The sequence below is a fragment of the Heterodontus francisci genome, chromosome 47 (genome assembly GCF_036365525.1).
Source record: "Heterodontus francisci isolate sHetFra1 chromosome 47, sHetFra1.hap1, whole genome shotgun sequence".
Classification (NCBI taxonomy): domain Eukaryota; kingdom Metazoa; phylum Chordata; class Chondrichthyes; order Heterodontiformes; family Heterodontidae; genus Heterodontus; species Heterodontus francisci.
In genome coordinates, this window is record NC_090417.1 from 1358717 (window position 1) to 1386023 (window position 27307).

Sequence of the window (27307 nt, forward strand, 5' to 3'; positions counted from 1 at the left end):
GACAGATTTCTAAGCATTAATTTTAGCATTTACACAGCCATAAAAAAATCATTTCTGAGCAACTAGTTCTTTCTTTTGGGCCTACTTATCTCGAGAGACAATGGATACGCGCCTGGAGGTGGTCAGTGGTTTGTGAAGCAGTGCCTGGAGTGGCTATAAAGGCCAATTCTGGAGTGACAGGCTCCTGCACCACAGGTGCTGCAGAGAAATTTGTTTGTCGGGGCTGTTGCACAGTTGGCTCTCCCCTTGCGCCTCTGTCTTTTTTCCTGCCAACTACTAGGTCTCTTCGAATCACCACAATTTAGCCCTGTCTTTATGGCTGCCCGCCAGCTCTGGCGAATGCTGGCAACTGACTCCCACGACTTGTGATCAATGTCACACGATTTCATGTCGCGTTTGCAGACGTCTTTATAGCGGAGACATGGACGGCCGGTGGGTCTGATACCAGTGGCGAGCTTGCTGTACAATGTGTCTTTGGGGATCCTGCCATCTTCCATGCGGCTCACATGGCCAAGCCATCTCAAGCACCGCTGACTCAGTAGTGTGTATAAGCTGGGGATGTTGGCCGCCTCGAGGGCTTCTGTGTTGGAGATACAGTCCTGCCACCTGATGCCAAGTATGCTCCGGAGGCAGCGAAGATGGAATGAATTGAGACGTCGCTCTTGGCTGCCATAGAGCAAGGTACTGAGGACACAGGCCTGATACACTCGGACTTTTGTGTTCCGTGTCAGTGCGCCATTTTCCCACACTCTCTTGGCCAGTCTGGACATAGCAGTGGAAGCCTTTCCCATGCGCTTGTTGATTTCTGCATCTAGAGACAGGTTACTGGTGATAGTTGAGCCTAGGTAGGTGAACTCTTGAACCACTTCCAGAGCGTGGTCGCCAATATTGATGGATGGAGCATTTCTGACGTCCTGCCCCATGATGTTCGTTTCCTTGAGGCTGATGGTTAGGCCAAATTCATTGCAGGCAGCCGCAAACCTGTCGATGAGACTCTGCAGGCACTCTTCAGTGTGAGATGTTAAAGCAACATCGTCAGCAAAGAGGAGTTGTCTGATGAGGACTTTCCGTACTTTGGACTTTGCTCTTAGACGGGCAAGGTTGAACAACCTGCCCCCTGATCTTGTGTGGAGGAAAATTCCTTCTTCAGAGGATTTGAGCGCATGTGAAAGCAGCAGGGAGAAGAAAATCCCAAAAAGTGTGGGTGCGAGAACACAGCCCTGTTTCACACCACTCAGGATAGGAAAGGGCTCTGATGAGGAGCCACCATGTTGAATTGTGCCTTTCATATTGTCATGGAATGAGGTGATGATACTTAGTAGCTTTGGTGGACATCCAATCTTTTCTAGTAGTCTGAAGAGACCACGTCTGCTGACGAGGTCAAAGGCTTTGGTGAGATCAATGAAATCAATGAAGCAACTAGTAGCTTCAAGTATTCCAGAGTGGAAACTATCTTCACAGAGGAAATTTAATGAGGAGTGAGATGTGCAAGTCACCAATGGTTCAACTACAGGTGAGGGAGGTTGTTACAGATCATTCCTCCAAAGAGACCTCTCCTTGCGCTATTCAACATGTGTTGCACGCTTGCTCTGTGAGCTAAGGTTCAGTGTCCATTCTCTCCAGTGTGAATTGCTGCTGATATAAACCCATGCTATATCATAAAACAAGCCCTTCCAGTGATCATGGCAACACACTGGATAGCAACTGCATTTAGATGACTTCTTATACTTAACGCAACAAAATAAACTGTTTATTTTTCTGTTCTTGTTCAAGTTACTGCTTTACTTGAATTAATTCAATTGCACTCATCACTTCTGTCTGATGATATTTACTGCTTTTGCATAGCGCCTTTCACAATGTCAGGTGATCTCAAAGCAATTTGTAGCCAATGGAGTTTTTTCTGAAGTGTAGTCCCTGTTGTAATGTAGGGAAAAACAGCAACCAGCTTATGAAAAGCAAGATCCCACAAACAGCAATCATAACCAGATGGTTCGCTGATGTTGGCCAAGACACTGGGGAGCACTCCCCTGCTCTCTTTCAAGCGACTACATTGGGATCTTATACATTATCTAAGAGGGCAATTGGGGCCTGTGTTGAAAATCTCCTTGAAAAGACAGCACCTCTGACAGTGCAGCACTCCCTCAGTACTGCACTGGGAGTGTCAGCCTGAATTTCTTGTGCTCAAGGCTCTGGAGTGGGACTCAGAGGTGAGAATACTACCCAAAGGCATGGCTGACAGTTTGGGTGATTATTATTTATATTCTTCAATATCTCTAAGCTTTGCATTACAAGTATTTTCTGTAGTAACTGCATTCAATGATTGTGCATCTATAGCCCCAGCATTTACAACCCAGCATCTTTAACACACACCAAGATGAATGAATGAGTTGGACTCCAGAGTTCCAATGTGGCGTATTCCTCCGCTACGTCGTTCGGCCGCCTGGAGCCGCATCACGGCAGCGCCAGTGGCATCTGCGACCGCGGGCGGGAGCTAGTTCGCTCTGAGCTGCAGGTGAATGAGATCAGGCTCGGGATCAGGAGGGTTCCTGAGCGCAGGCGGGACAACATGAAGCAATCTGCAGGAAACCAAACCCAAACTAGGGAACGCTTAACTTTAAACAACAACATACAGGTAATGTGTGGATTCCCCAGGATATCTGTCTGTGTGTGAGTTTCAATTGTGTCTGTGTGCAGACACTGAGCTTAAATTGTGCTCAGATGTTTTATCTGTTGTATTACCTCGGCTGAGTGCATGGTTTAAAACTTTTTGTTTGTATTGTGTAGCAAACTTCAGATTGTAGGCTGTATCATCCAGTCAATTTGCCCCAGCTTTAAATAGAGAATCCAGTTTGCTCAATAAAACCTACAAATGTTTTGAATGGACTTTAAATGGAAAGCCAACGTTTGTCAGACAAACAGATTAAAGATTTGCAGCTAGCAGTTACTGGTGCTTTTTTTTAAGAGCACTCTGCAGTTCTGATCTCCCTTTTAGAAAAGATACACACAGTAAAGGTGCAGAGAAGGTTTTACAGCTGATAGGTTATAACTATCAGGGAAGACTGAACAGGCTGAGGTGACTTAATAGAGGGCTTTCGAACGATGCAGGGGTTTGATAGACTTCGAGAAGATGCTTCCACTTGTGGGGGAATCTGAAACAGGGGGGCCATCAATATAAGGCAGTCACTAATAAATCCAATGGGGAATTTAGGAGAAACTTTGCCGAGAGAATGTGGAACTCAGCCTCACGGGGAATGGTAGAGGTGAATGGAAAAGATCCATTTAAGGGGAAGCTAGATAGAAACATGAGGGAGAAAGGAATAGGATATGCTGACAGAATCAAATGAAGTAGGGCGAGGGAAATAAATTGCAGGGCTACAGGCATAGGGTGGGGGAATGGGGCTGACTGAGTTGCACTGCAGAGAGCTGGCATTGACTCGAGGGGCCGAATAGCCACCTTCTGTACTGCGATTGTTTTAAATATTCGTTTCGTGGGATGTGGGCGTCACTGGCCAGGCCAGCATTTATTGCCCATCCCTAATTGTACTTGAGAAGGTGGTGGTGAGCTGCCTTCTTGAACCGCTGCAGTCCATGTGTCAATCAAATGGGCTGCTTTGTCCTGGTTGGTGTTCAGCTTCTTTAGTGTTGTTGGAGCTGCACCCATACAGGCAAGTGGAGAGTATTCCATCACACTCCTGACTTGTATCTTCAAGGCCCTATACAGCTGCAGCAAAACTTCCCTACTTTTATATTCAATTCCCCTTGCAGTAAACGCCAATATTCCATTTTCCTTCCTAAACACTTGCTGTACCGGCAGACTGACGTTTTGTGAATCGTATACCAGGACACCCAGATCATTCTGAGCTGCAGAGTTCTGCAGTCTCTCTATTTAAATAATATACTGCTTTTTAAGAGTGGCTCAGATGCATGACTTGTTCTTGGGTCAGTTGGTCCCTGTTCTCAGGATTATCAAGGTCCCCGACTCAACAGTGAGGAGAACTGCATTTGTGAATCTGCACACCGGCACTGTACCTGTTTAGCATTGAAAGGGAGCAGGTATTAGCAGCTTTAGCGGGCTTAAAAGTGGATCAATCCCCAGGCCCAGATGAGATGTATTCCAGGCTGTTATGTGAGGCAAGGGAGGAGATAGCAGGGGCTCTGACACACATTTTCAAATCCTCTCTAGCCACAGGAGAGGTACCAGAGGACTGGAGGACAGCGAATGTGGTACCATTATTCAAGGTAATTACAAGCCGGTGAGTCTAATATCAATGGTAGGGAAAATATTGGAAAAAATTCTGAGGGACAGGATTAATCTCCACTTGGAGAGGCAGGGATGAATCAGGGATAGTCAGCATGGCTTTGTCAGGGGGAGATCGTGTCTAACTAACTTGATTGAATTTTTCGAGGCAGTGACTAGATGTGTAGATGAGGGTAAAGCAGTTGATGTAGTCTACATGGACTTCCGTAAGGCTTTTGTAAGGTCCCGCATGGGAGATTGGTCAAGAAGGTAAGAGCTCGTGGGATCCAGGGCAATTTGGCAAATTGGATCCAAAATTGGCTTAGTGGCAGGAGGCAGAGTGTGATGGTCGAGGGTTGTTTTTGCGAGATTACAGGACGATATAGATGGGCGGAGCAGCGGAAAATGGAATATAATCCTGAGAAGTGTGAGGTGATGCATTTTGGAAGGAGTAACAAGGCAAGGGAATATGCAATGGATGGTAGGACCCTAGGAAGTACAAAGGGACCTTGGATGGTGAGGTCACAGAGAGACAGTGATCAATATGGCTCCTGATAGATGGACATCTATCTGGAATACTCCGCATCGCTGCAAGTGTGCAGGCAAACATTGGCCACTTGTGCAAACAGAAAATTGCCAGGTATCTCATTAAATCAGTGTCCAACATAGTGACCAGAAAGTAAGTCAATAAATGAATCTTCTCATTTTTTCACAAAAATGCACATTTGTTGTGAATAATAAGATAAAGTTTTAATACCTTTATCTTCCTGAAATTATCTCACCGGCCTTCTATGCAAGATAAAAAATTGTAATGTGTCCCCCCTGCCCCACCCAAAAAGGTTGGATAACCTGTCTTACATCATAGTATTCTTTACACTTTCTCAACATTAACCATTTGAGACCTTTTATACTACATCTCCCACCCCCACCTCCCCCAAGTCTCGTTCTGAAGGTGTTTGCATACATTCACTTGTATTTATTTTTACATACTACCCCATCTTCCCTTCAGGTTTCTGACATCATTGATTCAAGTGGTCAGGAGGCTTCACAACTCTCTGATAGTGTCGTCGTCGGATGCAGAAGATCATTAATCTTTCTCTGACGTTGGAAGTAACTTTTTGGGTCGGATTGGAAGTTGTGTTCCAAGTTCCCTACCCATTAACAGTTTGAATGGTGCTAATCTGCACACCTATGGGGCACTGTAGTTCAGAAGTGCTGTCTGAAAATCTTTACCTTTCTTTAACCGTGCTTTCATAAGTCTGACTCTTTGCCCAGCTTCTCCATTAGATTGTGAATATCTAGGGGAACTTGTCAAGTGTAGAAATCCACAGTTTTCCACAAAGTGCCTGAAGTAGTCATTTGAAAATTGTGGTCCATTATCAGACACGATCTGCTCAGATATACCATGTGTTGCAAAGATTTCTTGTAACATTTGACTGACCGTTTCAGTTATTGCGTACAAACATTTAACTTGATCCACCGATAAAAACAGTCGATGACCCTTGGGTAGGATTTTCCATTAAATATGAATAGATCTGTCGCTAGACACTCCCACGGTCTGGTTGGGAATTGGGTCGAGATCAGGGGTTCTCTCTGATCATGTCTGTGCACTGCACGTACCTGGAAATTTGACGACATATCTTCTCGATCTTTCGATATTCCTGGCCACCACAGGGACGCCTGAGCCCGTGCTGTACATTTAGTTATGATCAAATGACCCTGGTGCATTTTCTCCAAGATCTCTACTCAGAGTGACTCTGGAATCACCAGTGTGTCATTATACCAGCAAATCATGCACTATCGTAAACTGTCTTCTCTTCCCACTGGGACTCTTGTCGCCAGCCTTGCTTTCAATATTGGCGAGCGGATGCATCTGAACATGACATCTTTCTCGCACTGAAGTAGGAATTCGCGAATGGCTCTCGTCTTTTACAGATATGTTATTATGCCTCTACTGCTCGCAATGTGTCCTTAAAAAAAAAAAGCAAATGGACCTATTTGAAAACTCGCACGTTCCATTAAGCGTTTGGCATTCGTCCTGCAGCCCACTCAAAACCACTCTAAACCCTCGGGTTGTGTTCTTTATTGGACTCACTGTGAACTAAAATGTTGTCCATCTGGCATCTTACACTTTCAAGGCCCTGTAGAACATTTTATTACAATGGAAGCATTTGGCTTTGTATGCAGGACACTGCCTCGCATCCATGAGTATACCCTCATCGCTGGCAGAGTTTAATGGTGTCTTTTGCACCCCTGCCCCCCCCCCCCCCCCCCCCCCCGGTATTGTATCATCTTTTCTGGTGCTTCATTTACAGCCCTCTGGTTAAGGAACTGTATGGATGCTGGAGGTTTCCTGAACAACTCTGTTGTTCTTCCAGATCTCTGCTTGTCTCGCCAGCTGAATTGCCTTTAGACTGCAATAAATCTGATAGGGATTCATCAGAAATACCTACTACAATGCCGTGTCGTATTAATTCTGCTTTTAGGTCTCCAGATTCACAACCCTGTATGCAAAGAAGAAAGTTTCCCCCGATCCCTTTTAGCAAGTCTGTTAAGGTCATTAATAAAAGCATCAACTGTTTTATCTAGTTTCTCTAAATCTCATTGATCCACAGGTTGATACAAGTATCAAAAGCTTTTAAAATTTGGAAACTATTCCATATCTCAGAATTTTTATTTTTGGCCAGAGTGATGAATTGTGGGTTTCATTTGGTCTTCCCTTGTGTTCAAACTTTGACTTTTGAGTTTTTCCCATGTTATGACCAGGTGAGAAAGGTGTCTAGGGGTCTTTTACTGTCTTCACCTGGTCTTACTGTAACAGAGTTGAATGTTAAACACACTGTGTGTTGAGCTTCCTCCCCCACCCCCCGGTCAATCCTTGTTCACCACTTTCCAATTATAAGGCAAAGAAGTGAGCACACCAGATTTTCTTAAATTTCACTTTCCTTCTTTAAAACTATTAAAACTTGAAGTTAAACTCTAATTCGGTTAACGCCTGCGGATAAACCGCGCGCCCACGCTAGCGTGCACACGCGATACGCTTGAAAATAGGGACAAAAAAGAGCAGAAGAAAAATAGAGAGGTTTGAGGCAGTCTCTGAAGGGAGGGGGGGGGGGGGGGGGGGCGGTGTTTCTTATTACTGTTTGTGTTTCCAGCTTGCAGCAGAGTCTTTGATTGTAGACAGCTCTTACTTTTCATTGGGGCCCAATATTATTCTTAAACCTTGTTTAGGTGGGAGACTTTTCTCTCTGAGTTTACCAAATGAGGAGGTCAGTGGACAGTAAGGAGGTAGTAACTAAAGCCTGTAAGCAACTAGATAATGAAGTCAGCGTGACTAAGGGAAAGAGTAGGCAGGGAGCAGATGATGAAAGCAAAGGGACTGGTGGTCTGAGGTGCATTTGTTTTAATGCAAGAAGTGTAGTAGGTAAGGCAGATGAACTTAGGGCTTGGATTAGTACCTGGGAGTATGATGTTATTGCTATTACTGAGACTTGGTTGAGGGAAGGGCATGATTGGCAACTAAATATCCCAGGATATCGATGCTTCAGGCGGGATAGAGAGGGAGGTAAAAGGGGTGGAGGAGTTGCATTACTGGTCAAAGAGGATATCACAGCTGTGCTGAAGGAAGGCACTATGGAGGACTTGAGCTGTGAGGCAATATTAGATTAGATTAGATTAGAGATACAGCACTGAAACAGGCCCTTCGGCCCACCGGGTCTGTGCCGAACATCAACCACCCATTTATACTAATCCTACACTAATCCCATATTCCTACCAAACATCCCCACCTGTCCCTATATTTCCCTACCACCTACCTATACTAGTGACAATTTATAATGGCCAATTTACCTATCAACCTGCAAGTCTTTTGGCTTGTGGGAGGAAACCGGAGCACCCGGAGAAAACCCACGCAGACACAGGGAGAACTTGCAAACTCAACACAGGCAGTACCCAGAATCGAACCCGGGTCCCTGGAGCTGTGAGGCTGCGGTGCTAACCACTGCGCAGAACTCATAAATAGGAAGGGTGTGGTAACAATGTTGGGGCTGTACTACAGGCCTCCCAACAGCGAGCGTGAGATAGAGGTACAAATATGTAAACAGATTATAGAAAGATGTAGGAGCAACAGGGTGGTGGTGGTAGGAGATTTTAATTTTCCCAACATTGACTGGGATTCACTTAGTGTTAGAGGTCTAGATGGAGCAGAATTTGTAAGGAGCATCCAGGAGGGTTTTCTAGAGCAGTATGTAAATAGTCCAACTCGGGAAGGGGCCATACTGGACCTGGTGTTGGGGACTGAGCCCGGCCAGGTGGTTGAAGTTTCAGTAGGGGACTACTTTGGGAATAGTGATCACAATTCCGTAAGTTTTAGAATACTCATGGACAAAGACGAGAGTGGTCCTAAAGGAAGAGTGCTAAACTGGGGGAAGGCCAACTATACCAAAATTCGGCAGGAGCTGGGGAATGTAGATTGGGAGCAGCTGTTTGAAGGTAAATCCACATTTGATATGTGGGAGGCTTTTAAAGAGAGGTTGATTAGCGTGCAGGAGAGACATGTTCCTGTGAAAATGAGGGATAGAAATGGCAAGATTAGGGAACTATGGATGACAGGTGAAATTGTGAGACTAGCTAAGAGGAAAAAGGAAACATACATAAGGTCTAGGCAGCTGAAGAAAGACGAAGCTTTGGAAGAATATCGGGAATGTAGGACCAATCTGAAACGAGGAATTAAGAGGGCTAAAAGGGGTCATGAAATATCTTTAGCAAACAGGGTTAAGGAAAACCCCAAAGCCTTTTATTCATATATAAGGAGCAAGAGGGTAACTAGAGAAAGGATTGGCCCACCCAAGGACAAAGGAGGAAAGTTATGCGTGGAGTCAGAGAAAATGGGTGAGATTCTAAACGAGTACTTTGCATCGGTATTCACCGAGGAGAGGGACATGAAGGATGTTGAGGTTAGGGACAGATGTTTGATTACTCTAGGTAAAGTCGGCATAAGGAGGGAGGAAGTGTTGGGTATTCTAAAAGGCATTAAGGTGGACAAGTCCCCAGGTCCGGATGGGATCTATCCCAGGTTACTGAGGGAAGCGAGAGAGGAAATAGCTGGGGCCTTAACAGATATCTTTGCAACATCCTTAAACACGGGTGAGGTTCCGGAGGACTGGAGAATTGCTAATGTTGTCCCCTTGTTTAAGAAGGGTAGCAGGGATAATCCAGGTAATTATAGACCGGTGAGCCTGACGTCAGTGGTAGGGAAGCTGCTGGAGAAGATACTGAGGGATAGGATCTATTCCCATTTGGAAGAAAATGGGCTTATCAGTGATAGGCAACATGGTTTTGTGCAGGGAAGGTCATGTCTTACCAACTTAATAGAATTCTTTGAGGAAGTGACAAAGTTGATTGATGAGGGAAGGGCTGTAGATGTCATATACATGGACTTCAGTAAGGCATTTGATAAGGTTCCCCATGGTAGGCTGATGGAGAAAGTGAAGTCGCATGGGATCCAGGGTGTACTAGCTAGATGGATAAAGAACTGGCAGGGCAACAGGAGACAGAGAGTAGCAGTGGAAGTGAGTTTCTCAAAATGGAGACGTGTGACCAGTGGTGTTCCACAGGGATCCGTGCTGGGACCACTGTTGTTTGTGATATACATAAATGATTTGGAGGAAAGTATAGGTGGTCTGATTAGCAAGTTTGCATACGACACTAAGATTGGTGGAGTAGCAGATAGTGAAGGGGACTGTCAGAGAATACAGCAGAATATAGATAGACTGGAGAGTTGGGCAGAGAAATGGCAGATGGAGTTCAATCAGGGCAAATGCGAGGTGATGCATTTTGGAAGATCCAATTCAAGAGTGAACTATACAGTAAATGGAAAAGTCCTGGGGAAAATTGATGTACAGAGAGATTTGGGTGTTCAGGTCCATTGTTCCCTGAAGGTGGCAACGCAGGTCAATAGAGTGGTCAAGAAGGCATACGGCATGCTTTCCTTCATCGGACGGGGTATTGAGTACAAGAGTTGGCAGGTCATGTTACAGTTGTATAGGACTTTGGTTCGGCCACATTTGGAATACTGCGTGCAGTTCTGGTCGCCACATTACCAAAAGGATGTGGTTGCTTTGGAGAGGGTGCAGAGGAAGTTCACCAGGATGTTGCCTGGTATGGAGGGCGCTAGCTATGAAGAGAGGTTGAGTAGATTAGGATTATTTTCATTAGAAAGACGGAGGTTGAGGGGGGACCTGATTGAGGTGTACAAAATCATGAGAGGTATAGACAGGGTGGATAGCAAGAAGCTGTTTCCCAGAGTGGGGGATTCAAATACTAGGAGTCACGAGTTCAAAGTGAGAGGGGAAAAGTTTAGGGGGGATATGCGTGGAAAGTTCTTTACGCAGAGGGCGGTGGGTGCCTGGAACGCGTTGCCAGCGGAGGTGGTAGATGCGAACACGATAGCGTCTTTTAAGATGTATCTAGACAGATACATGAATGGGCAGGAAGCAAAGAGATACAGACCCTTAGAAAATAGGCGACATGTTTAGGTAGAGGATCTGGATCAGCACAGACTTGGAGGGCCGAAGGGCCTGTTCCTGTGCTGTAATTTTCTTTGTTCTTTGTGTCTTCAATGGTTTCCGAAGTTGGTGAGAGCGAGATGAGAGCAGACAGGAGAGAGGTCTTTTCCAGTTCAGGAGCGAACAGCTTTCTGCCTTTCTTTCTCTCAGCAAGTTCCAATTCAAACAGTCAGTTAGTCATGTGACTAAACTGGTCTGACCAGGTCTTCTGTGTATTGGAGAAGCAGGGACTGGGTCCTTTGTTCCAACATTGTCTGCCAGTATGCAAAGTCTTTCCAGTCAGGGGCTTGGCAATTCCTTGTGATAGTCCCTCTTTTCTTCCCAGCCACAATTTTAAGTTTTAATGTTCATGTGGAAATAATATGTGCCTCAGTCTTGGCAGGTGGGGGCCTGCATGACACCCTCCAGTGTTGGAAGTTTTAGCGCTTTTTCAGCCCCACGCTGATTCCCGCTATGAGCTGTGAAATCTCGCTGAACCTATTCATAAATACTTTGATCTCTGCTTCAATCTCTAGTGCAGTCACAACCCTCGATGTAAAGCAGAACGTTTCTCCTAATCTCTTCCCTGAAACCCTTTGCATTTAATCCTGTATCAAGTCTGGCAGCATTTGTGCAGAGAGAAGCAGAGTTAACGTTTCAGGTCAGCGACCTTTCATCAGAACTGGCAAAGATTAGAAATGTAATAGGTTTTATGCAAGTGAAGAAGGACAAAAGGGAAGGTCCATGATAGGGCAGAGAGCAGGAGAGATTAAATGCCAAAGATATAATGGAATAAAAGGCAAAGGGAGTAGTAATAGTCATGGTAAAAGACAAAGCATTTGTCCAGAGAGAGGGTTGATGGCAGAATAATGAATAGCTCTGTCCAAAAGCGAAAATATGAAAAAATAAGTTTAAGACTGGTACAGGGTGAAAAACAATCAACATGGCAGTCATGGCCTGAAATTGTTGAATTTAATGTTGAGTCCGCAAGGCTGTAGAGTGCCTAATCGGAGGTGCTGTCACTCAAGCTTGCGCTGAGGTTCACTGGAACACTACAGCAAGCCATGGATAGAAAGGTGTGCAAGAGAGCAGGATGGTGAGTTAAAATGGTAAGCAAACGGAAGCTCGGGGTTATGCTTGCGGACTGAGCGGAGGTGTTCCGCAAAGCATGGTCACCCAAATCTGCGTTTGGTCTCCCCAGTGTCGAGGCGACCACATTGTGAGCGGCGAATACAGTATACTAAATTGAAAGAAGTACAAGTAAATCACTGCTTCACCTGGAAGGAGTGTTTGGGACCTTGGATGGTGAGGACAGAGGAGGTAAAAGGGCAGGTGTTACACCTCCTGCGATTGCAGGGGAAGGGGACGAAGTGTCGGGGGGCCAGGGTGTGGCGGCGGGAACGGTCCCTTTTGGAATGCTGACTGGAGAGGCGAGGGGAAGATGTGTTTGGTGGTGGCTGGGAGGTGCCGGAAACTCTTGTTTCTCTCTGCACAGATGTTGCCAGATCTGCTGTGTATTTCCAGTACGATCGGTTTTTTGTTTGGACATTGGCCTTGCTGTTGCTACAGTGATCTTCTCATAATGTTGTTAGAACCAAGGCGGGAAGAGTGCACTGTTAATTCAGTCCCATTTCTCCACAGCTCACAGTTCTTCAAATGCAAGGGGGAAACCGTACAACTTGATGCAGGAATTCTTTAAAGATGCAGGGATTCTTCAAAGAGAGAAATATATCATCTGTCTTCTCCTGGCAGGAACACAGCAACTCTTTCCTTCTGTTCTTACAAAAGCCGGTTGGCTTGGCTAACAGTTCAAAATGAAACCAACTTTTTCCAGAAACAAGTCCTGTGACAACCATAAATGTTGGCCTGTCATTCCCTTGCAAACATACTTTTAGAGTCACAAGCACAATCCCCTGCTGGGTTCTTTGCAAATAGATGCTTTCCTGTAAGACCTGCCAACTTTCTCTTGACCTTCCCTTTTGTTTTTTTAAACCACAAAGTTCAGCAATCTCAGTGTGACTCAATGTCCAAAATCACTTCTTTAAGACATATTTTACAAAAAAAAGAAAGCAGCCTCCTAACAACGTGGAACCCAAAATTGCACACAATCGCCCAACTGCTGTCTGTCTAAGGTTGTCTATAGCCTCAGTATTACATCTTAACTTCTGTGTTATTGTTTGTGAGTGCAGAACAAGGAGCAAAGCAATCCAATCTCCAATTTCTCATTGGGGATAGTGCGGGAAGGTGTAGCTGAGGTGTAAGATCAGCCATGGTCTTATTGAATGACGCAGCAGGCTGGAAGGGCCGAATGGCCACCTCTTGCTCCTATCGCTTATGTTCCTACTCCCAAGTAAGAGTAGGGGAGTTCTCCCCGGTATCCTGGCCAATATTTATCCCTCAACCAACATCCCAAAAATGGATTATCTGGTCATTATTTATAAACCCAAGGATCACATAAGCTCCCACACTGTGATAGATGCGTAGATTACAAAAGCGAGGAAGTTTTGATGAACCTTTATAAAAGACTGGCTCAGCATCAACTGGGGTATTGCGTCCAGTTCTGGGCACTGCAATTTAGGAAGGATGGGAAAGCTTTAGAGAGGGCGCAGAAAAGATTTACAAGAATGTTTCCATGATTGGGATTACAGAGAAGAATCTCAAAATTTGCCAACGAGACCAAACGCGGAGGAGCGGCAAACAGTGAGGATGATGTGAGCCGCCTGCAACAGGGCTTAGATAGGCCAGCAGAATGGGCAGACGGAACTTAATGCTGACAAGTGTGAGGTGATGCATTTTGACAGAAGAGATAAGCAAGAGGCTTAGTAGACTTAGGGGCACAGTTCTAAAGAGTGTACAGGAACAGAGGGCCCTGGGGGTGCATGTGTGTCGATCTTTGAAGGTGGCAGGACATATTGGAAAGAGTGGTTAGTGAAGCATATGGGATCTCGGGCTTCATAAACAGGTATAGAGTACAAAAGCAGGGAAGTTGTGCCGAGCTTTAGAAAGCTCTGGTTAGGCCCCGACTGCAGTATTGCATCCAGTTCTGGTCACCACACTGCAGGGAGGCTGTGAGGGTCCTCGAGAGGGTGCAGAGGAGATTTATCAGAATTATCCTGGGGATGGTGAATTTTAGTTGCGAGGTTAGGTTGGAAAAGCTGGGGTTGTTCTCCTTGGAGCAAAGGAGATTGAGGGGAGGTTTGATCGAGGTGTACAAGATTATGACAGGCTTAATAAGTTAGACAAGGAAAAACTGCTCTTATTAATGAATAGTGCAAGGACTAGGGGGCACAGATTGAAGCTTTTGGCCAAGAGATGCAGGGGGAAATGTGAGGAAGTGCTTTTTTTACGCTGGTTTCATACCCTGACTGATTTGACACTCCAGTGAAGTCTCTGTAATGCAGCCAGTCCCGGGGGTTCTCCGCCCAGCCTGATAACTTCAAATTGTCCCCATTCTTGAGTCAGTATCTGTCTTTTAAATTATCAACTTTCTGTTACGACCAGGTGAGAAAGGGGTCAAGGGGTTCTCTCTCAGGCGTTGCCTGGGTTTGGCCGGAACAAGGTTTAACTTTTAGAACACCATGTTTTAAGCTTCCCCTTAGTGAGTCCTCGCTCACCAGTCTCCAATTGTAATGGCCAAGAAATCAATCAGACAGGTTTTTTTTAGATTTAAACTAGAAGGGTGTAAGTTTATTCACCTTAAAATTCTAATTCGGTTAAAACGACTAGAAATACACGACACGACCACACTTGCGTGCATATGCAATAAACACAGACGCAGATAGAGACAGAGGAGGAGAAAGGTTTCAAGTTTCAAGCTGGAGTTCAGTTACTGGCTTTTGGGTTTGATGTAAAGTCTTGGATTGCAGTTCTCGTCGGGGCCCACTGCACACTTTCAGTCTTGTTTAGCTGCAGGAGTTTTCTCTCTCGAAGTTTGAGTGGCTTCAGTGGATCCCCCTCGAATTTTGTGAGAGAGAGAGAGAGACCTTCTCTATTGTCTTCACACTGCAGTCTCTTTTCCAACTGTACTCTGAGCACAATTCAAAACTCCAAGTTGGCCAGCAGGTTAGTCGTGCGACGAACCCCTTATTTGGAACAACTGCTTCTGCGGTTGTGGATTTCAAAACTCTCAGTGGCGGGAGGGCGGTGGAGTGCTGTCTCTTACACAGACAAGATGTGGCTCACTGTTGCCCAGACCAATCTTAATTGAAACAGTGGGCAGTTCCCATTGTCTCTTTCCCATAAACTTGCAGTATTTTTTTGTGTAAATAGCGAGGAGATTGTACAGCACAGGCTCGCTCAGAGTGACGGGCCTCAGACTGTTTGGACTTTCTGTTTATTCAGTGAGATAAGAATTATGCTTTGTAACTGTAACGTTGCTTATTCAGCAGGTTGAGGGCTGCTCGCTGTGTAACTGTATGGCGTTTCTGTTTATTGAACAGGGGAAAGATTTACTGGTTGTGTAACTCCACTGTTTATAACCAAGAATGTCGGCTCTGCATCTACTCGAGATGTCCGTTCTATCTTTGACACTTTATTTGCATTCTTTCATCTCGCCCAACCTCATTCCATTTCTCGGGGCTTTGAAGATTGCCATTTCCCAGTTCTGCATCTTTGCTGTTGTACAACTGGAAGGTGTGCTGGGCACTGCCACCCTTCCATCTTGTGGGACAATAGTTTGCGCCTTGGTGGTTAACTGTTTTATTTTATTTTTTAAAATTCATTCACGGGATTTGGGCATCGCTGGCTAGGCCAGCATTTATTGCCCATCCCTAATTGTCCTCGAGAAGGTGGTGGTGAGCTGCCTTCTTCAACTGCTGCAGTCCATGTGCGGTAGGTGCACCCATAGTGTTGTTAGGGAGAGGGGTTCTAGGATTTTCACCCAGCGACAGTGAAGGAACAGCGATATAGTTCCAAATCAGGATGGTGTGCGGGATTGGAGGGGTGCTTGCAGGTGGTGGTGTTCCAATGCGTCTGCTGCCCTTGTCCTTCTAGGTAGTAGAGGTCATGGGTTTGGAAGGTGTTGTCGAAGGAGCCTTGGTGCGTTGCTGCAGTGCATCTTGTAGATGGTACACACTGCTGCCACTGTGCGTCGGTGGTGAAGGGAGTGAATGTTTGTGGATGGGGTGCCAATCAAGCGGGCTGCTTTGTCCTGGATGGTGTCGAGCTTCAACAGCTTTTAGAGCTGCACCCATCCAGGCAACTGGAGAGTATTCCATCACACTCCTGACTTGTGCCTTGTAGATGGTGGACAGGCTTTGGGGAGTCAGGAGGTGAGTTACTCGCTGCAGGATTCCTAGCCTCTGAACTGTTCTTATAGCCACGGTATTTATATGGATACTCCAGTTCAGTTTCTGATCAATGGTAACCCATAGGATGTTGATAGTGGGGGATTCAGCGATGGTCATGCCGTTGAATGTCAAGGGGAGATGGTTAGATTCTCTCTTGTTGGAGATGGTCATTGCCTGGCACTTAAGTGGCAAGTAACATTCGCGCCACACATCAACCCAAGCCTGGATATAGTCCAGGTCTTGCTTCATTTCTACACGGACTGCTTCAGTATCTGAGGAGTCGCGAATGGTGCTGAACATTGTGCAATCATCAGTGAACATCCCCACTTCTGACCTTATGATGGAGGGAAGGTCATTGATGAAGCAGCTGAAGATGGTTGGGCCTAGGACACTATCCTGAGGAACTCCTCCAGTGATGTCCTGGAGCTCAGATGATTGACCTCCAACAACCACAACCATCTTCCTTTGTGCCAGGTATGACTCTAGCCCGCGGAGGGTTTTCCCCCTGATTCCCATTGTCCTCAGTTTTGCTAGGGCTCCTTGATGCCATACTCGGTCAAATGCTGCCTTGATGTCAAGGGCAGTCACTCTCACCTCACCTCGAGTTCAGCTCTTTTGTCCATGTTTGAACCGAGGCTGTGATGAGGTCAGGAGCTGAGTGGCCCTGGCGGAACCCAAACTGAGCATCACTGAGCAGGTTATTGCTAAGCAAGTGCCGCTTGATGGCACTGTTGATGACACCTTCCATCACTAACTGATGATTGAGAGTGGGCTGATGGGGCGGTAATTGGCCGGGTTGGACATGTCCTGCTTTTTGTGTACAGGACATACCTGGGCCATTTTCCACATTGCAGGGTAGATGCCAGTGTTGTAGCTATACTGGAACAGCTTGGAGATCCTGGACTTCAGTGGCTACCTCCCAGTTGTCTCTCAATGCCCGCCATCTTAATATCTCGCTTGTAGATGTCCATATGGCGGAGGTATAGACATCCAGCTGGTCTTGACCCTGGGGCCAGTTCACCGTACGGAAGGTCTTTGGGTGTATGACCGAACCATCACAGACATCATTGGCTTAGTAATGAGTGTATGTTCATGGAATTATCACACTCCAGGACTTCTGTGTTGGTGACCTTGTCCTGCCGAGAGATGCCGAGGATACATCTGAGATAGTGAAGGTGGAAAGTGTTGAGCCTTTTCTCCTGTCTAGCATATGTTGTCCTGGTCTCACTACTGTCGAGGAGTGCACTGAGGACATAGGCTTGGTGGACTTGCAGTTTTGTGTTCTCTGTCAGGTGTGGTTGTTCCACATATTCTTACTCAGCTTTTCAGTATCGAGTGACAAATTGCTGGTGATTGTGGAGCCTGGATATGTGAAGCTATCAAAACCTCCAGTGTCATGTTGGCAGTGCTGATTGATGGCGATGTGGCAACGCCCTGGACCATGACATTCTTCTTCCTGATGCCGATGGTCAAACTCAGCTGCTACGGCCAGGTCAGGAGGGGGGTCTCGGGCTCCCCTCTCCACCTTCCTCTTGTTTGACCGCAACAGGGTTTATTCCTTTTTAAAAGCAGTTGTTGTGCTTACCGCCTCACTGAGTGTTTGACCTTTTTCCTCTCGTACGATTGCAAAAGGTCTCCTTGAGTTTAAACAAGAGGTAAGTTTGTTATACTTCACACTTTAACCCGATTTAAAAATACTAAAGTTACGCTACACATCTTCGCACGCATTCACACGAGATTCACGCACCCCCAATAGATTACAGAGGGAAACCTATTTGGTGATTGTATTTAAGTTCCAATTTTTCTGGACTTTAATCCAGTATGTAAATCCAGTCTGTAAATCCAGTAGTCCTTGGCTGAAGCTGTATTCTTGAAGTCCCCGCTGGTCAAAATGCACTTTGGTTGGTTGGCTTACTTTGCTGAGAGTTTTCCTGAAGGCAGAATTGGGAGTTGATTCTCTTCCCCTGGTTTCTGGCTGTAGCTGTCTGTAGGCTTGGAGGGTCCCACAGTCGCAGATGGTTTTTAAAAAATATTTTTGGGTGGGGGGGCGGGAAGAGAGCAGCTGTCTTCTTTGCTGCTGTGCACTGAGGCTGCGGCACCTCTAGTCCATATCCAAGTGTTTTTTAAAAAAAAAATATGATGAGGGTTTCTGCCTTTACCACCCATTCAGGCAATGAGTTCCAGACCCCCATCACCCTCTGACAGTGCAGCACTCCCTCAGTACTGCATTGGGAGTATTGGCTCAAGTCTCTGGAGTGGGTCTTGAAGCCACAACCTTCTGACTCGAGCATGAGTCCCATCATCACCGGGTCATGCTAACACTCCGGAGATTACTTCCTTGGCTCTGACTAATAGAATCATAGAATGTACAACCGAGGCAGAAGGAGTGCACTGTGTTTGCTAGTTCCACTTCTGCACAGGTCACAACAGATATTTAAGTTTTTTCCCAGTTACCGATACGGTCAATCGTAGACTCTATTTTTTCCCCAGAATAAAGTACACCAGCCAGGTTTCTTTAATAAACAATAAAATTATCAGTTTATTAGAAAACAAGCCTTAACCAGTAACGATCCAAAGCAGTAACACACACATTGAAATGTAAAAGTTCCCTTTTTACCTTAGCCCCTCACACATACGCCGATTACCCGGAAAAGTAGAGATTTACTCTTTGGAGCTCTATTAGAAACAAAAAACAGACAAAAAGAATAGTTTGCCCAAATACTTGCTAATTCTTGAAGAAAAAAGAGAAGATATGGAAAGATGTCAGATGTCCTTTGATCTGGTTTGGTGTCCCAAATACGCATAGACGGCTGTCACTGGGATCTCCCTAGAACAGTTCTTGTCAGGCGACATTGAAGATCTGTTTGGGCAGGCTTACCAGGAAAAAATCCAGCAACAGGGGATTCCAGCAGTTGCTTACACTTGCTTCTCAGTGCTGCTTGAAGAGATGGGAAAGTTGGCAGGCTTTTATTTTAAAGAGATGGAAAAAGCTGAGTTGGGCTTTGCTCCTTTGGCAAGTTTTCTCCAGCAGTCTTTTTTTTAACACTGTCCATACCCCCAACTCACTGTCCAAAGCAAAACCAAAAACAATGTCACAAGAGTCGAGCCTCCTAACCTCTATAAAACTTGACCTGTCACTTCTTTGTAAACATCTTTCCCCAGCAGGGTTTTTCTTGACTCGGGGTTTGTTTTCAAACCAAGCTCAGTTCAAAAGACCTGATCTCTTTTTTTAAAAAAAACACACAATTCCAGCATGTATGGAATCCCTTTCAGTTTTAAAACCCAAGTCCTCAAACAAATTTAACAAAAATGGAATCACTCATCTCAATAGTTACAGCACAGAAGGAGGCCATTTGGCCCTTGTGTCTATGCCAGCTCTCTACAAGAATACCTCAGCTAATCCCACTTCCCTGCCTTTTCCCTGTAGCCCTACATTTTTTTTCCTCTTCAGATAACTCTCCAATTCCCTTTTGAAAGCCACAATTGAACCTGCCTCTGTACACTCCGCACACAAAAGGTTGTTCTGGCTCGGAGAGACGCCCAGCTTCTGTAGATTTTGGGAGAATCCTCATTGTAGGGTAGCTGACTCTCCCTGCCCTGAGGAATTTACTGATTGGTTTGGGAAAATGAGCCTCCCTCGTGGGGCTTCTGCATCAGCCATGCTCGATGAATGTTCTGTTTCAGTTTGCCGCGTCTATAGGTCTGATACAAATCTGCAGATCACTGGCCTTGCCTCACTAACAGCATGTGAACTTTGCCCTTGGTTCGCTGAACCCTTATTTGTCTCATGTTCTGCGCTTGTTAAACATTCCACCAGCTGAGTGTGAGGAGGCCCTGATATTCCTCTTTGAAAAACACTTCTTTTGTGTGAAATCCATTACTTCATTATCACTGCTCACTTCGGCACGGAAGCTATTAAGCATGTGGGGCTAGCCCTGAAAACTGCATTCCTAGACAGTTACTCAGATAGATGTTCTCCAAAGGAGACACTTAAGCCAGCCTAAGCTGCTTTTCAGGGGGCAGGGCCTGTTCCTTCTAACCTGCAGTCTTGCCTGAAATGTGTTAATTTTTAAATGAGGCCTCGCACTTCATATCTAGGAGACATCATCTCATTGTGGCCTCCATTGTACTTTCCTGTTTACTCCACTCTTGCCTTAAAATATTCAATGATGCTGCCTCCACTGCTCTCTTGGGAAGAGAATTCCTAACCATTTAACACTGTGTTCTCCCTAGTTCTGGTCTCTCTCATTAGGAAACGTGACATGGTGGATGCTGAAAGTATGTTTCCCTAAAGATCTTGCACGTCTCAATAAAGATCACCTCTCATTTGTTACGAGCAGGTGGGGAGGGCTTGAACGGTCCCCCACTCCTTGTTTGACTGGAACAGGTTTACTTCTTTTTGAAAAGGAGGAACTTGCCAATTCGGTGAGTGTTTAACTGTTTACGTGCTGTGATCATAAACGAACCAATTGGACAGGTTTTCTTGATATTAACAAAGAAAGAGATTAGCTTTATTATACCTAAACCAATCTAAGCAAAATAATGAAACATGCTCTGACTTTCAAACATGCACACACTCGAATTTCTCTCACAAACACATATATACACACACACACAAATAGGTTTCAGCGTGGGGAAAGATAGATTGATCAAATTAGAGTCCAGGGAAATAAAAGGGGGAAACAGTCTGTGGAGGTTGGTTCCTCAGCTGGCTTCAGGCTGAATTGGGCAGTCATGCGACTTTGCTTTGGTGGTCAGAAGGCTTCCGTATGGACAGCTGATTTAACTCTTTTCCTGGAGACAGGAGTACGGGGCAGATTTCCTTCAAGGAGTCTCTGTCCAAAGCAGGGGCGTCCCTGGGTGGTCACGGTCAGCAAACACGTAAGCTTGCAAGGTGAGTTGGAGAGAGAGAGAAAGGAAGGAGGGACCCCACTTGGGTCTTCTCTTGTCATCATCTAGCTGCTTGTCTCCTTACTGCAGAGGATTAAGCATACAAGAGATGGGCCTGTCACATGAAGGTCACTCAGTGATTCAAGCATGGTCGTTACTCGTGCGTATTCCCTCTCGCAACTTAATTAGTCCCTGTCCCTGTCCCTTCTCACAGCTAGGGGCCCATTGTTCAAGTGATTAGGTTGAGTGGTTTGTCTCCACCAGTTGAATACCTCAGTTGATGACCTTGATGCCCTGCCACTGGGAACAGGATATGTGGTTCACTCAGATTCCCCACGTTATTGTCCTTAATGGGTCTTTGCAGACATGTTTCCTCTATCTTAATGGACTGGAATTGTCATCTTTAGCTGCAAGCATTGAGTCACATTTAGTCTCATTTTTTAAAAATTCAATTTGGGTTTCCAGCCGCTGGATTGACAATAATCATTCAACATAAAGCATGTTTTTGTGACACATTCTTCTAAACTCCAATGGATAAATGCCTGACCTGTCCAACCTTTCCTCATAAGATAACCCCTTCATCCCAGGAATCAGTCGAGTGAGCCATCTCTGAACTGCCTCTAAAGAAAGGATAAAACTGCACAAGGGGACCAAAACTGTACACAATACTCCAGATGTGGTCTCACCAATACCCTGTACGACTGAAGCAAAGCTTGCTTCCTTTTATGTTCCATTCCCCTTGCAATTAATAACAAACTTGTTATGATTCATGCACCAGGCCATCTGTACCAGAAAGTTCTGCAATCTCTCTCCATTTAAATAATATACAGCTTTTCTATTCTTCCAACCAAAGAGGACAAGTTCACATTTTCTCACATTATACTCCATCTGCTAATCTTTGCTCGCCCACTTAACCTATCGAAATCCCTTTGCAGACTCCTTATATCCTTTTCAGAACTTACTCTCCTATCTATCTTTGTATCTTCAGCAAATTTAGCAACCATACACTCAGTCACCTCATCCAAGTCATTGACATAGATTGTAAATAGTTGAGGCCTCCACACTGATCCCTGTGGCATTCTACTAGTTACAGCTTGCCAATGTGAAAATGACCCATTTATCCCTACTCTTTGTTTTCTGTTAGCTAACCAATCCTCCATCCATGCTAGTCTGTTGCTCCCAATACCACGAGCTCTTCTTTTGTGTAGAAACCTTAGAGGTGGCACCTTATCAGACGCCTTTTGGAAATCCAAGTATACCACATCTACAGGTTCCCCTTTGTCCACCTTGCTTGTTACATCCTCAAAGAACTCGAAGTCAGTCAAACACGATTTCCCTTTCATAAAACCATGTTGTCTCTGTCTGATAGAAAATTGGAATGCTAAGTGTCGTGCTATAACCTCCTTCATAATAGATGCCAGCATTTTCCCTATGACGAAAGTTAGGCTAACTGGCCTGTAGTTTCCTGCTTACTGTCTCTCCCTCCTTTTTTGAATCGAGGAGTTACATTTGCTCTTTTCGGTCTCCAGACTCTCTCTCTCTTGAGAACCCATGCTCATTTTTGTTACTGCTTTCCTTTCCGTAGAAACTCCTGCTATCTATTTTTATATTTATAACTAGCTTTCTCTTATACTCTTTTTAAAAAAAAAAATCAAGGCAGAAATTAGTTATTCTTTACTGCTTTTTAAATTCTGTCCAGTCTACTGACCTACCACTATTCTTCACAGAATTGTGTGCTTTTTCTTTTAATTTGATACAATCTTTAACTTCTTTGGTTGGCCATGAATGGTGCATCCTTTTAGAATCTGTCTTTCTCACTGGAATGTATCTTGGCGGAATGTTACGAAATATCTCCTTAAATGTCTGCCACTGCATCTCTAATGACCGACCCCTTACCCTCATTTCCCACTTCACTTTAGCCAGCTCAGTCTTCCTACAACTGTAATTGCCTTTATTTAAATTAAAACTGCTTAGTCTTAGACCCACTGTTCTCTCCCTTGAGCTAAGTGCGAAATTCCGTTGTGTTATGATCGCTGCTACCCAGAGGCTCCTTCACTTTGAGGTCTTTAATTAATCCTGCCTCATTGCCGATCTGATTAATCCAGTTTGTCTAGATTAAAATCATCCATGAATATTGCCGTACCTTTCTTACGAGCCCCCATTATTTCTTCCTGTATACCCCGTCCGACAGCGTGGTTACTGTTAGTAGTTGATTGGCTCCCTCGCACAAGTGACTTCTTAACTTTGTTATTTCTTATCTCGACCTTTGATTCAACATCTTGATCTTAAGGAATAATAGTGAGAGATTACCCAATCGTTTTTTTGAGCAGGCTGATTGGGTCCAGTGGTCGTTCCAGCAATTCCAACTTGCATTTATATAGCGCCTTTAATGTAGTTACACGTCCCCAGATGCTTCACAGGAGTGTGATCAAACACTGAGCCTCATGAGATACACGTAAGGCAGACGGCCAAAAGCTCGGTCAAAGAGATAGGTTTTAGGGAGTGTCTTAAAGGAGGAAAGAAAGGCGGAGAGGCTGAGGGAGGGAATCGCAGAGCTGAGGGCCTCGGCAGCTGAAGACACGGCCACCAGTGGTGAAGTGATTAAAATAGAGGGATGCGCAAGAGGCCAGACTTGGAGGAGGCAGATATCTCTTAAGGGTTGTGGGTCTGGAGGAGATTACAGAAATAGGGAGGGGGGTGAGGCCACGGAGGGATTTGGAAACGAGGATGAGAATGTTAAAATGGAGCTGTTGTTTACCTTGGAGCCGTTGTAGGCCAGCGGGTGAACGGGACTTGGCGTGTGTTAGGTGGCTGAAATTTGGACGAGTTTAGGTTTGTGGAGGGTGGAGAGCAGCCTGGCCAGGAGAGCGTTGGAATATTGAGGTTTGGAGGGAATAAAGACATGGATTAGGTTTCAGCAATGGATGAGCAGGGATGGAGTCATGTGATGACACAGAGGTACAAATAGACAGTCTCGGTGATACGTGGATATGCGGTCAGAAGCTCATTTCGGGGTCAAAAACGATACCGAGGTTGCGCACAGCTACTTGCAAATTCCTTATGACTCGGTTCGGTGTGGACAGTGATCTCCCAATGAAGTGCTTTTGAAGGAATGTGCTGTAATGCAGGAATCGCGGCGGGCAATTTGTGCACAGAAAGCTCCCATGTTATATTTCGTAGTAATGGTGATGATTGAGAGATAAATATCAGCCAGGACACCAGGGAGAACTCCCCCTCTTTGAAATAGCGGCCATGGGATCTTTGACATCCACCGGAGAGGGGCAGACGGGGCCTCAATTTAATGTCTCATCCGAAAGACGGCATCTCCGACAGAGCAGCACTCCCTCAGTACCACACTGGAGTGTTGCGTTCTGAGTCAGAGGCAAGCCGAGCCATGGCAATGAGAATTTAGCCTGTAGTTCTCGAACAGTCTCTCTGCGGAGTAGTACCATTGCTTTGAGGAGTCATTGGGTTGTTAAGAGCTGGTGGATATTTTAGTGTCTTTTATTTTGACGCGTGGAGATGTGTTGGGGTATCGGTGCAGCCAGATCTCCTCTACCCAGAGAGTTTTCAGATGATTTATCTGGCGTTTAGGTCTACGCTGTGAATGGGGTGGATTCCTCAGGGTTATCTGTCAGGGAAGGAGTGGGGTGCAAGCTTGCCGTAACTATTCACAAGCCCGTGATCTCTTCCAAACGGGTTTCCATTACTCAGAACACCCCAAGCACCGTCGCACATGTACAACAACTTGCATTGGAAGCTGCCTTTAGCAGAGTGAAATATCTCCGGGCACTTCTTCGGTGTTTGCTGCCCAGCCAAAGAATGTTCGGACTGGCGGCCAAATGCTGGGACATGGCAGTAGTTTTAAGCAACGTCTTAAAGGAGGAGAGCGAGAGAGGCACTGTTGAGGGATCCCCTCAAACTCCCACTTAAAGACTGCAGAATTATCCTCCCGATACAAGCGCACAGCAGTCGAGCATAACCTGATCGATTTATCGAGACGGAGGTGGATCTTTTGCTGTCTGACATTCTGATTTATTTTTTTTCCTATCCTTTCGTGAGGTGTGGGCATCGCTGGCAGGGCCAGCATGTGTTGCCCGTCCTTCATTGCCCTTGACAACTGAGTGGCTTGCGAGGCCATTTCAGAGGGCAGTTAAGAGTCAACCACATTGCTGTGGGTCTGGAGTCACATGTCGGCCAGACCAGGCAAGGACAGCAGATTCCCTTCCCTGAAGGGCATTGGTGAACCAGGTGGGTGTTTATGACAATTCTGTAGTTTCAGGGACACCACTACTAAGACTAGCTTTTTATTCCAGATTTATTCTGTGGATCGCTATCCTGGAGATACAGTCGTGTTAAGTTTACACTGGGTTACTGGGTTTAGTTAGTAATATCTGATTTAACTCGGAGTAATGCAGATTTCACACTTGTAAATAAACTAGTTGGTTATTTAACACGAGATTTTAACGATAGAAGGTTCTTAGAGGGTTTCAGTACACTGTCTTGAGACATCCAGTATTCTATGGAAGCTTCTAGCAGTCTCTTAGTTTCATTTTCACGCTGCAGCTCCACCCGGAGGCTTAAGCAATCAAGCACAGTGAACACAAACAGTGGACAGACAGATGCTATCAAACCCTGATCAGTCAAACACTACAGGTAGTATATACTCTATAGAAGGACAGAAAAATGGGCACAAATGTTTGAGTGTGCAAATTCAAGAAAATATTTCATAACCGTGTTATTTGCAGAATGGGCGGTTTGCGACCAATGACAGCAACTCTGGGTGCAATATTTAAAATAAGGACCTACTCCGGATACTGTTCCGTCTGACCATTTTTCTGTTTCCTTCTTTGATCGTGTTAGAACGTGACCGTTCTCCCGGAACCTTACATGGCAGGCAATCACCTGGACGGTAAGTGCCCTCAATAACACTCTCAGTTGTGAAATGTCATTGATGATAACACAGTCCCAGCGACAGTTTCCATGGTGACTCTGCGTACTGAATGGTAACGAGAATGGTAGGAGGGATGAGGAACTTCAGGTGCGAAGACACATTGGAGTAGAGAAGGCGAAGAGGTGATGTGATCGAGGTGTTCAAAATCATGAGGGGTCTGGACAGAGACAGAGAAAAACTGTTCTCGATCCTTTCACAAGTGGGAACGGAAGGGAACATGTTTAAAGTGATTGGACGAGGAAGCCAAAACAACGTGAGGAAAAACATTTTCACAGTGAGTGGTTAGCATCTGGAATGCATTGCCTGAGTGTGCGGTGGGGGACAGGTTCAATCGAGGCATTCGAAAGGGAATTAGACAGTTATCTGAGAAGGAAGAATGTGCAGGGTTACGGGGAGAAGGCAGGGGAGTGGCACTGGGTGAATAGCTGATTCGGAGAGTTGGTGCAGACATGATGGGCTGAATGGCCTCCTTCTGCACTGTAACGATTCTGGGTGTTGATCACGGGGTTGAACTTGAATGAAGCGGTCGATCGGAGACGAGAGTCTGAAGGAACTGCCGCTCCCTGTAGGTAGACTCTCGCTTCAACGCCTAATTATCGAGATAGCCGATCGAGTGTGTAGTCTGATCTGCTTTTTCTCTCTCCTGCATGTAATAAATGGACCGACCAGAGGACCAGAGGCTCCTGTCAATCCACAGCCACACAAATGAATCAACAGTCGCGAGACAAAGTGGAATAGTTCCAGGTGAGAAATGTGTCACGTCTTATCTTTAAAATCTGTAGTCTGTAATTCACGGTAGAGAAACAGGCGGTCTGGCTTAACATGTCTAGACTGGTGTTTATGCTCCGCGCGGGCCTCCCCCCATCCTGATTCATCTCACCCGATCACTATGTCCTTCTATTCCTTTCTCCCTCATGTGTTTATCCAGTTTCCTCTTAAATATATCTTTGCTATTCAGCTCAACCACTGGGTGCAAACGTTTCTTCGAAATTCCCAATTAGATTTATTCGTGTCGATCTAATATTTGTGGCGCGTAGTCCTAGTCTCCCCAGAAACGCAAACGTCTTCGACATGTCAACGCTATCGAGCCCTTTCATAACTTTTGAAGGCCTCTGTCAGGTTTGAAGAGATACGAGCAACGCAGATGGCGATTAGAGTGAGAGAATTGCATTGCACGGTAAGGGAAAGATGACTGAAAGCTCTGGCACCAGTTTTGGGAAGGGGGTTAAGTGGGGGAAGAAGAGAATCTGCACAGTCAGACCCTCGGAAGTGGGGTACGCCAATTTTTAAAAAGAAAGGGACAGGACTAGGCCGCACGGCCTCTCAAGCGTGCTCCGCCATTTCAGTACGATCATGGCTCAAATTCCACCTCATTTCCGCTTTCCCCGCCCTA

The 27307-nt window shown here is 45.5% G+C and overlaps 1 protein-coding gene across 1 annotated transcript in view; it reads left to right on the forward strand.

Moving 5' to 3' along the window:
* The first annotated feature begins 1483 nt into the window (after nucleotides 1-1483).
* sb:cb288 (uncharacterized) overlaps nucleotides 1484-27307 on the forward strand; it is a 41393-nt gene continuing 15569 nt past the window's right edge. The window contains exons 1-4 of the mRNA XM_068023053.1: nucleotides 1484-1513; nucleotides 2399-2632; nucleotides 25824-25872; nucleotides 26584-26658. Coding sequence (XP_067879154.1) covers nucleotides 1484-1513; nucleotides 2399-2632; nucleotides 25824-25872; nucleotides 26584-26658 — 388 coding nt within the window. The remainder of the gene's footprint in view (nucleotides 1514-2398; nucleotides 2633-25823; nucleotides 25873-26583; nucleotides 26659-27307) is intronic.